The following is a 10,803-nucleotide window of genomic DNA, read 5'->3' on the forward strand; positions in this document are numbered from 1 at the left end:
ACCCAATCTTGATGGTTCAAGAGTGTCATCAATTGACTCTGACACTCGAGAATACATCATAATACAGTTCCATTTGTGAACTTATCCTCCATTTCTCCACACCCAACCAACCACAAATAACATAACAAGAATGAAGTTGGCCGGTTATCCAGATCGTTTCAAATCATTCGGAACAGGACGTGGCAAGTCAGCTAATAAGTGGCCATATACTCGCAAGGACAAATCAGTCCCCAAACCTGAACAGGTAATTTGAACTCGATTTGTTCTTTGATTTTCTACTTGTACAAAAGAAGCTAGATCTACACCCTGGAATGCCATGTTCATCCTCATTTTCTCATTCTTTGTATAGTTGGCAAAAGCTGGATTCTACTTTACTCCGTCTGCTGATGCTCCAGACTCGTGTACATGTTATTTGTGTCAAGCGTCAGTAAATGGGTGGACGGCTCACAAAGACCCTTGGGAATGCCATAATGATACCTGTGCATGGAAGCTATTACATGTCAATGCTGACGGGATTGGTCAGAATGATGTTTCGTCAGTGGAACATGCACCAGATTCAGATGTTATGAATCAAGCACGATTAGATACATTTGGTAAAGACTGGTGGCCACATTATAAAGACAAGAAATGGAATCCTAAACCAGATGCGGTATGTATCATATTGAATGACTTAGGGTACTGAGAAGGACAGAGCATTGTAGCCTAACCTAATAATTTATTATTAGTTGGCTCGCGCAGGCTGGGTTTATAAACCGTATGAAGACGCTGACGATGCTACTGAATGTCTTTATTGCGAGATAAGTCTCGATGGCTGGGAATTGAATGATGATCCAGTGTATGTTTCGACTTTTTACCATCAAGTATATGTCAAACTAATTCAATCCAAAACATAGACATGAACATAAGAAAAGAAGACCAGACTGTATCATTTTCAATCCACCAGAACCAGTAGTAGTGAAGAGACCATCTAAACCCCATCCACCGGCCAGATTAAAAGCAGTTAAGGCTGTCAACGCTGGAGTAGAAGATGATTTGGGAGATGATGTAATTCTGGTACACTCCGAGGCCAAAGCCCAGAAATCTATCAATAATGAAGAACCAACACCAATAGAGGTGAAGCCCGAGAGTCGAGAAGCATCACCAGTCTCTGCCGGACCAACAAGGAGACGAGGTCGTCAACCTCCTGCTCCAAAAGACAAGGTTGATGAAAAGGCAGAGAAGTCTGCTGCCCGTGGTCGTAAACGGAAGGCCAAAGCAGATACTGTCGTAGAAGATGAGCTGCCGTCATCCAAGCGGTCAAGCCCGGTTCGAGAGCATGATACTGCAGAACAGAAGGTCGAACGAACTGTAGAGCAGGTTGTAGTGATTGAGGGCCTAGGAGAAGACGGAGATCATGCTGTTGTAGCTGAGAAAGCAGAATCTAGTCAAAACGAAACGGAACTGGTAGTATCTCAACAGATCGAACCTGAACCAATTCAACAGCAACAAGAACAACAAAAGGCAGCTAGCAGTAGTAGTAAAGCAGATGTGCCAACAGATATGCTGTTGGCTAATTGGCAAGAAATCATGAAGGCTCCAACAAATAAAAATAAACACAGATTGCAACCTATACTACCACCACAACAGTCTACATCATCAAACGTGACGAATGTCAAACAGCCAACAAAAAAACGAAAACTTGCCACCAAAGATCGACCAAAGTATCGTGGTGACAGTGGAGACAGTTCTTCGTCGCAAGTCGCTGTAGAAACAATAGAAGTCAAAGAGACGAAAAAGCAAGCCGCCAAAGAGCTTGATCCTGTCAAGGAGGGATTGTCTCTCAAACACATACTACCTCGTACAAAGGCCGTAACTATAAAAGAACCGTCACCATTACAAAAGGCAATCTCACCAGAACCTGATACACATATGGATGTAGACACTGCTAGGGATGCATCTCCAGAAGTAGAAGAGGACGAATCATTGAAAGCACCTGAACATACAGGCAATACTCCGATACCCAAGAAACGTAAAAAACTAGCTACCAAGGCTCGACCAAAGTATCATGGTGATGGAAGTAATGCCCCTGCTGCTGTACCTCCCCTTTCAACCCCAATCGTTGTGGTTAAACAAGGTGGTAAATCCGTCATCAAAGTAGTAGCACCTCCCAAACAAAAGACAGATTCTGATAATAGTAGTGCTAGACAACACTTAGAATTGGGTGGACCGCCATCACGTGGCAAGCAATCTCTTTCGTTGGAAGACGATTTCTTGGACGAGTCTAATGCTTTGGTTACCGACTCGGCCGAGCCTACTGTAAAGGATACTACCACATCATTATCATTGCCGCAAGCGGATGATGTTGAAGTGGTTGAATCTACTGTAAAGGAGCTCGATGTAACAGAATCTGTTACAGAAGAAACCCAATTGAACCAAGAGATGGCTCTTGAAGAAGACAAAAATGTAGAACAGGAGACAGAGATAGAACCCAAAGTAATAGGAGATGATATTGAGCTGATAGATCAGATGCATCTGCCGATACAGTTGGACGAGCCCCAACAAGAGCAACAACAGCAGCCTGATCTACCAGCCAATGATGAAGACGATGAGATGCAAGATCGTATGCCTGATAAAGACGTGCTCGATGAAGAGGAGCCACCGCTACCAGATAAAGAAGAGCAACGGCGCAAAACTAGTAACATAATAGTAGAGCTACAAGTAGATGATGGTAATGGTGGTGGTGGTGGTGGTGGTGATGATGATCATACCATGCTATCAGAAGTAGATGATGGTGTTAGTGGTGGTGATGATGATGCCATACCACCACCAGAAATAGATGCTGATGTTGGCGGTGGTGATGATACCTTACCAATATTTGAAGAAAATCCATCAACTCCTGATGCCATGGAAATTGACAATCCGCCAGCCCCTATAATTGATGTCAAGCAAAAGAGCAACGATTGCGATCGCCGAAAATCCGTAATTCCATTATCTGAGAGCAGCAGTAGCAACACCACCACCAATAAAAAGCTCTCCATGCCTGATGCCCCAATAGCACCTACAAAGTCTAAAAGGACTTCTGCCTCATCATTAGCAACCGCTTCACGTCGAGTAGGTCTACCACGTCCACCTACAATGGAAGAGGCCAATATGCCCTTGAAGGATTATTTGATGATGATGGCTACAGAGCAAGCTGGTATATTTGAAGAACGTGCTTTGCAACGTGTAGAAGTGTTGAGGAAGGAGGCTGCGAGGTTGAGGGAGACTTTACAATCTGGATAACAGGGGGAAGAGACAGAGATAGGTTTGATACATATAGCTGTGTTTGGGTTTTTGTTTGGGCAAGAATTTAGTCGGATTCTGTAAATGATATATTATGTAGTTGAAAGCCTTTCCCTTTTTGCTTGTAAAGAATAGATATCACAGATCATGGCCTATAGATCCTGCATTCATTGGCACCTTCATAATGTCGCCAACTCGGTGTTTTGACTGGCCCAAACTTTCTGCAGTTTGATTGGGAGTGCTCAAGCTACCTCCTTCAATCAGAATCAACACACTACCGAATCAAAACTGACAACAAAGCCAGAAAATGGCTATATCAAGTAAAATCACTGTTGTCTCTGTACTCGGCCTTACTTTTGTGGCAAATTCGTCTGCACTGACACCCTTTGGGTTGTAATTTCGGCACATCCAATGTGGGTGTATCCAACCAATGACCAGGTAAAACTTTAACGTATCTACTTTTGGAATGCTCTATTTATGATTTCTCCTTAGGTCGTCTCAGCTTCTGCCTATATTACTGTTACATCTTGAACTCAAGTGTTTGGTTGAAAAGACAGACGCAAGTATGGCTTTCGAGCTGAATTGACTGATACGGTTCCCTGAATTCACTAGCAAGGTATAATCTAAGTGGAATACCTACCGACGTCTGCCCTGCCCCTCAGACTTTGCTCTATACGTCCAATGGTGTCTACGAGTGTTGTATGAGCGTTGACGTTGGTTTTGTTTGATCATGGTTGTTTCTGTATATGCTAATGCTGATGTTTTCTAATTTTATGATGATTAGAGACCTATTGGTTCTCTAATAAATGCTGCTCTTACGTATGTCTCCTTGAACGACCTGTTTGGTCTTGGTCTTACATTTGGCTGATTTGGTGATATGCAAGTTCTTGGAATATATGAACTAATATCATTATGATGGCCCATTAAACGGAAACAGTGAACTGCTAACGACTGGCTGGATGCACATCCCGATGTCAACGTATGAGACCAAAAAAAAGCTTTGTGCACGAAGGTGCATATTATCTATTCGTCAAATTTCACTCTCTTATTCTCAGATCCTTGCCATGCTTAGATCAATCTATTCCCTGTTGGAAACCGAGTGTTTGAGTCTCCTGTTCTGCTACGTCGTGCATGTAATGCCGGACATGCTTTTGCACATACATACTCGTTAGCCATTCTTGTTTTGTCGTTTGGGATATCAGCATTCTCGATTTCTTGTGCATTTGCATACTCTCATATTAGACACCCTTACTTGTCGACGCTTGAAAACGAAGTCATTTTGGCAGAGATGTAATGGACTGCTCGTATCATCCAAGTACGAACTGAAATGATTCGCGCCTCGAGAACTGCATGCTCACCATGTTGTTATATTTTTGTATCAGGACGTAATCGGAATGAGACCTACCTGTGCACGAGCTCTATTTGGTAACATGGGTCAACGTGTTGAATTGGTGCTTAAAGCTGCTGGATACAACAAGATCTTTCAGTGGTCGCAACATTCTGTTGATTCTACTAGTGGAGCTACTAGTGCTACGCTGGAGACTATGCAGATGTGAAAAGCGTATCCATGGTCATCCGATTTCTAGAAAGTGACAGAGAACCCAATCGTCTATCTGGATCCTTTGCATCCAGATGTAACACTAGTGATTGAAGAAAAGAGGGCATCGATACTTCTCTTGGAGGAGGACACGGATGAAGACGAAGTGCCCTTGATTAGAGACGCACGGGTACATGGACGTATGAGTAGTATAGACCGTGAATAATCTCTTGATACTGGAATTAGGTCTATTGACTGGGGTCGCAGTGTTTCTCATGATATTGAGGTGAGTTTCGGAGGCAAGTTATCAAGGGGTTTTTGTTTTGCGTCCTCACAAGTACAACATTAGGATACTTCAACAACAGTTCGGCTTGAAGACGTTACAAGTTAGCTTGAAAAATGATCCCCATTTGACTACTGCTACTTGAGTCTCTTAATTTGTCGAATTTACTGCTGTTTAGTCGCTTTGTTTACTCTTGTTTTGTGTTTCCTCGTTTTTCTTCAAATTCTCGCTCTTAAACATAAACCTTCTTTTGATACAAACACACTATAACCTCGCTTTCGTTTAATAAAGAATCCTTTTATTTCACCGTTCAAATAATTCAACAACTATAGATTGTAAGGCCCACAATCCTACAAATTAGCCCCAACAGCCTTTCTATACTCACCAACATCAACCGTAACCCCCTTCCTCCTCGACTCCTCAGCAGCAAACACCAACAGATGCGACTCCAGCACATCATCAGGCGTACACCCCATCAAACTCTGATCCCTCTGCCTAACAGCATCGACAAACGCCTCAATAACACCCCAATCTCCACCACCATGCCCACTCGGATTAGCAGGCAACGGACAATACTTTTTGTTCCGTCTCGTATCGAATGCGTAATGATTAAATTCATGCATGTCACCTGTAATTTCACCCTTTGTGCCGTTGATGCGCGTTACCCGCTGCCCAAGGATTTGGGTGAAGGCTGTCATGGTGAAGGAGGCGGTACCGCCGCCTTCGAATTCAATGCTTACGATCTGGCTGTCGATTACATTGTTGGTGCCGTTGTAGACACATTCGCCGTATGGGCCGGTTTGCACTGCGTGCTCGACGGAGGCGAGGTTTTCAATGTCGGTTATGACGTACACGGGACTAAGATTGGAGGTAACGTGTTAGCTTCAAGTATTGTACAGAGTCGTTAACTCATTCAGATGCTGCTGGCTCCTGTCTTTTTGCTCACAATGAAAAGTTCCCTTTTGAAGCAGGCTCGCAGTAAATCCGCTTTGCACTATACGTGCATTCTTTCTCAGCGGGACAGTTCCAGCATCGTGTTGAGTCTCCAGCTTTCGGTGGTTTGTTTTCTGGCCTAAAGTACGACAATGATCCAAACGATGATATTTTCGTGGCTCGTTTGCCTTGAAAGTACAAGTTGAGCAGGTCTAGATCGTGACATGACTTTGTCAAGAGCGTAAAGGACGAGGTAGATTCGTTCCTCCAGTTGCCTCGGACGTAACTATATAAAGAAGCTGTGAATCCATGAGAGACCAACAAAAGCAGTAATTAGACACAACTCATACCTATGAGAGAAATGAATATTTCCGATAGGTTCCAAATGCTGAACATTAACAACGCTACCAAGATCTCCACGTTTTAATAGACTCTGGATGCCCTGTCTACATCGAATGGTTAGGTCCTGATCAATGAAGCGATACCACTTGGTTTGTCTTACGTGTATGGCGAGTACCGTAAAACGTGAGCGACGCCAAATATCACATTGGCATCTTTCACTGCTTTGATAATCCTCACAACCTCACTGATTTCGGTAGCCAGTGGTTTCTCGCACAAGATGTCATATCCTCGTTTAGATCCTGCTTCGACAATGTCCACATGAGTTTGATCCTACCGGCAAGTATTATTAGTTCATAGATCTGGGAATTCAAATCAAGCAGAAATTTCAATCTCACTACGTACATACCTGAGTACACACCAACAACGCATCAGCAATCCTGGATCCTTCATTATCATGAGCCTGCACGAAATCCTCCCAATCAACATACACACGGTTGGCAGGCAAATTATGTTTCAATGCCGTCTTTTCACGACGAGTTGCATTAGGTTCAGCTATAGCCACTACGATTCCTTTATCACGATTTGTGGCAAACCATTCGCCGTATACGCGATCACCTCGTTGTCCACATCCTATTATTGCCACTTTCAACGGAACTTGATCTTCATTCCTTTGAGGAGGTAATTCGACGGGTTTGGGCACCTCAGGATTGGCCTTTCGTCGAAACATTTTGGTTGAGGTGAAGAGGTCTGAAGTATGGAACTTGAAGACCGGTGAAAGCTGTCCAGTAGCCCGCAACGGATCAACAGTATAATTGCTTGGCTGTGTGTCTTTGGAGGAGCTTCAGGAATCCCACGGTGCAATTTGATAGTAGTTCGAATTGGAACGCGTTCAGAGTTGTAATGTTGGATGTGCGGAGAGGATTGAATATTATTATACGCATTTAATACGTGAATACAAGCAGAATCCATCAGAAGAACCTGATTGGTTGGTACAGTTGGAAGGTTGTAATTTGAGTGGCATTGCTCTTTTGGAGATGTTTGGATGAATAGCAATAGATCAGCCGATGGACAACGAAGGTAACGGGATGATACATTTATTAGTAGTGAAAAATGACGGAAATTTATCTTTTGGTTAGCGTCTTGGCTTGTATTGCAATGGATGGCGCAATTGCAACACGAAAAGTTCAAACCCAGCAAAGCAGAGTCATTACAAAAAGGTAGACAAGAAGCAATTTAAAGATCCTGATGCTTAGATTCTGCTGTGGAAAAGAAGAAGAAGTAATCATATCACGAAAATCAACTGCTGCTGCATCTCGTTCTTCAACTGCACCAAACAGTGAAACACAGCTAGTTGCTTCTCCAACTAGTTTCTTACCAGCTTCCACTAATTTGGTGGATCCTATACCGCTAGAAGAGCCTATACAAGAGCCCACTCCTATACTCGAGACAGCAGAACACTCAACAGAAGAAATAGCTGTTGTTAATCAAAAAGAAATCACAGACAAACAAGCAGTTGAACAACTAAAACAAGCAAACGAAGACGGTAAGCTATCTTGATTTTGACTCGTTTTCTAAGATGAAGCGTCTTCCCCCTGTTTAATGGGTTGGAACTGGCTGTCCTGAGCCGGACATTCAATGTCGCAATTTTCAAAAACATTGACACTAACAACTACAAACACTCCAACCTACTAGAAATGGCCGGTAATCCTACAGGAAAAGATTTAAAGTTTGAAACCATGCAGGTTCATGCTGGATGGGCTCCAGACCCAGGTAACGGCATCTGGTGGTACATTGGCACGTCGCTTTTCAATGTTACTTATATTTATCCATTTATCGTAGCTACACACGCTCGTGCCGTCCCTATTTACGCCACGACATCCTTCACCTTCACTGATTCAGACCATGGTGCTCGTTTGTGTAAGTCACTCGGAACTATGAACACTTGCCACAGCCCTTCCTTGCGCATCGTCACATACCGCCAGACAGACCAACCATCTCTTAACCACTCTCATATACAGTCGGTCTCCAAGAATTCGGAAACATCTACACCCGAATCATGAACCCAACAAACGACGTGTTTGAAAAACGTATCGCTGCTCTCGAAGGTGGTGTAGGAGCAGTCGCAACTGGATCAGGGCAAGCCGCTCAATTCCTCGCAATCGCAAACATTTGTCAAGCTGGTGACAATATCGTATCTACTTCATACTTGTACGGCGGTACATACAATCAATTCAAGGTCGCCTTCCCCCGATTGGGTATCACAACCCGATTCGTGACTGGTGATGCTGCTGAAGACTTTGAGGCGCTGTTTGATGATAAGACTAAGGCTGTGTATTTGGAGTCTATTGGAAACCCACGACACAATGTGCCTGATTTTGAAAAGATTTGTGCTGCTGCACACAAGCATGGAATCTGTAAGTGTTGATCATGTTTGTTGTGGGATCTGGTACCTGATGGTCTGCTTGCTTTCAAAGGAAATCCATTATTATTTGCCATTACTTTTGTTGCTAAAAATTCCGTCATTATAGGTGTCATTGTCGACAACACCTTTGGACAAGGCGGGTACTTGTGCCAACCTTTAAAGCATGGTGCTGATGTGGTCGTTGCTTCTGCCACCAAATGGATTGGAGGTCACGGAACCACTGTGAGTGCATTTTGCATTAACCATCTGTAGTAGATATTTTTTGGTCTTTGATTACTCACGTTTCTCTTTAGATTGGCGGCGTTGTTGTAGACGGAGGCTCATTCCCATGGAACAATGGTCGCTACCCAATGTTTACTGAACCGTCTCCTGGTTACCATGGTCTTAAGGTACGCAAGAAAATACGTGGTCTAATCTCGAATGACACAAGTTCATCCAACCCAACTGTCCTCCTTCTATAGTTCTGGGACATTTTTGGCCCTGAAGGTCCATTCAAAGCAAACATCGCATATGGAATCCGTTTACGTGTAGAGCAACTCCGTGACTTTGGTGCATCACAGTCTCCATTTGGCTCCTTCATGTTGATACAAGGTCTCGAAACCCTCTCTCTCCGTTGCGAGCGACACAATGCAAACACGCTTGCCTTGGCTCGATACTTGGAAAACAATCCTCATGTAGAATGGGTCTCGTATGCTGGATTGGAGTCTCATGCTTCGCATAAATTGGCCAAACAGTATTTGCGATCGGGTCAATATGGTGGCGTGTTGACGTTTGGTGTTAAGGGGGGTTATGCTGCTGGGAAGGTTGCTGTGGATTCGTTCGTGTTGGCTAGTCATCTAGCGTAAGTTGACTACGCAGTTGTACGAGGCTGTATCAATTCTTTATCAACCTTCTTTCTTGCCCTAGTAACGTTGGAGATGTCCGAACATTGGTCATTCACCCCGCTAGTACCACTCACCAACAGCTCTCTGAAGACGAACAAATTGCTTCGGGAGTAACACCAGATTTGATTCGTGTTTCTGTTGGTATTGAGCACATTGACGATATCATTGTAAGTCGAAGAAGAGGCCGCTTGTCGGTGTAAATGTTGATGGACGAGTTTTTTACCCCTATGTTGGCTTGCCCGCCTTATATTGGATTGCGTGCTGACTATTCTTTTTCACCAGGCTGACTTTGCCCAAGCTTTGGAAAAGGCCAGCAAGTCTGTCGCCAAGTAAAAAAACAGCACAAACTTTAGTTTCCCCTCATATTATTGTTTCCACGTAAACACCCAACCAAAAAAATACACACGATATTTCGCCAAGCTACGAACTGGTCTGTCTATGTGAGTTTTTGAATCAACAGGTTTCCTCCATCCATGTCATGAACGGAACATACTGGGTATATGGGTAGGTAAAAGTCGGCTGCTGCGACGCCAAACTAGATTTGTACTGAAACCACATGTCGGCTATCCAATGCTGTTTCGTACCTGGTGATGCTCCTGAAGACTTTGAGGGCCCTTTGTGAATGACAAGCCTGTGCTGTGTGTTTGCTGCCCATTGGTAGCCACGCCTGATAGAAGCGTTGGTGCGATGCTGCCTAATAAGCATCGAATCTGTAATCGTATTTAGTTGAAACAGCACCCTAAAGCATAAGCTTGATGCGTTGATGAGTCGAAGTGAACGGCATCTCCCTGCCATGAGTATTCCTTTTTTTCGTGCTGTTGTTTTAAGCAAATTCGCACTAGAGGTGTGATTGTTGATATCATTCTCTCCAAAGGCCGAGACTTGTGTCAACCCTCGAAGTATGGTGCTACTGTGGTTGTTGCGTCTATGACCAAATAGACCGGAAGTAACGGAACAGCTATGAGTGCATTGAGCTTTTGCAGTGGATACTCCTTTTTTATCTTTTAATCAACGTGTGGGGGAGTGATGAAAACGAACAAACAAGGCTGATTGCATGCGAGTATGATTGTATTAGGGTTTTTATATTACTATGGAGAAAGGATTTTATATAATATTTACATGTGGTTTAAGATCGTTCACC

The 10,803-nt window shown here is 43.6% G+C and overlaps 3 protein-coding genes across 3 annotated transcripts; 2 read left to right on the forward strand and 1 right to left on the reverse strand.

Annotated features, from left to right (window-relative positions):
* Nucleotides 1-130: 130 nt before the first annotated feature.
* On the forward strand, nucleotides 131-3,261 carry SmJEL517_g06189 (uncharacterized protein; the record flags this gene model as incomplete). Its single annotated transcript, XM_031172115.1, has 4 exons — nucleotides 131-244; nucleotides 350-649; nucleotides 726-835; nucleotides 894-3,261. The coding sequence occupies 4 exons, from the start codon at nucleotides 131-133 to the stop codon at nucleotides 3,259-3,261; spliced, it is 2,892 nt and encodes a 963-aa protein (XP_031021911.1).
* Nucleotides 3,262-5,431: 2,170 nt separating this feature from the next.
* On the reverse strand, nucleotides 5,432-7,083 carry SmJEL517_g06190 (uncharacterized protein; the record flags this gene model as incomplete). Its single annotated transcript, XM_031172116.1, has 5 exons — nucleotides 5,432-5,939; nucleotides 6,028-6,300; nucleotides 6,365-6,460; nucleotides 6,517-6,686; nucleotides 6,763-7,083. 5 exons carry the CDS (start codon nucleotides 7,081-7,083, stop codon nucleotides 5,432-5,434), a joined length of 1,368 nt encoding a protein of 455 aa, XP_031021909.1.
* A 518-nt stretch (nucleotides 7,084-7,601) lies between these two features.
* MET17 (O-acetylhomoserine aminocarboxypropyltransferase) lies at nucleotides 7,602-9,995 on the forward strand (the record flags this gene model as incomplete). Its single annotated transcript, XM_031172117.1, has 9 exons — nucleotides 7,602-7,899; nucleotides 8,049-8,126; nucleotides 8,196-8,273; nucleotides 8,375-8,770; nucleotides 8,885-9,000; nucleotides 9,072-9,167; nucleotides 9,240-9,619; nucleotides 9,685-9,829; nucleotides 9,945-9,995. 9 exons carry the CDS (start codon nucleotides 7,602-7,604, stop codon nucleotides 9,993-9,995), a joined length of 1,638 nt encoding a protein of 545 aa, XP_031021908.1.
* Nucleotides 9,996-10,803: the final 808 nt, after the last annotated feature.

The sequence above is a fragment of the Synchytrium microbalum genome (genome assembly GCF_006535985.1).
Source record: "Synchytrium microbalum strain JEL517 chromosome Unknown SmJEL517_scf0087, whole genome shotgun sequence".
NCBI lineage: Eukaryota > Fungi > Chytridiomycota > Chytridiomycetes > Synchytriales > Synchytriaceae > Synchytrium > Synchytrium microbalum.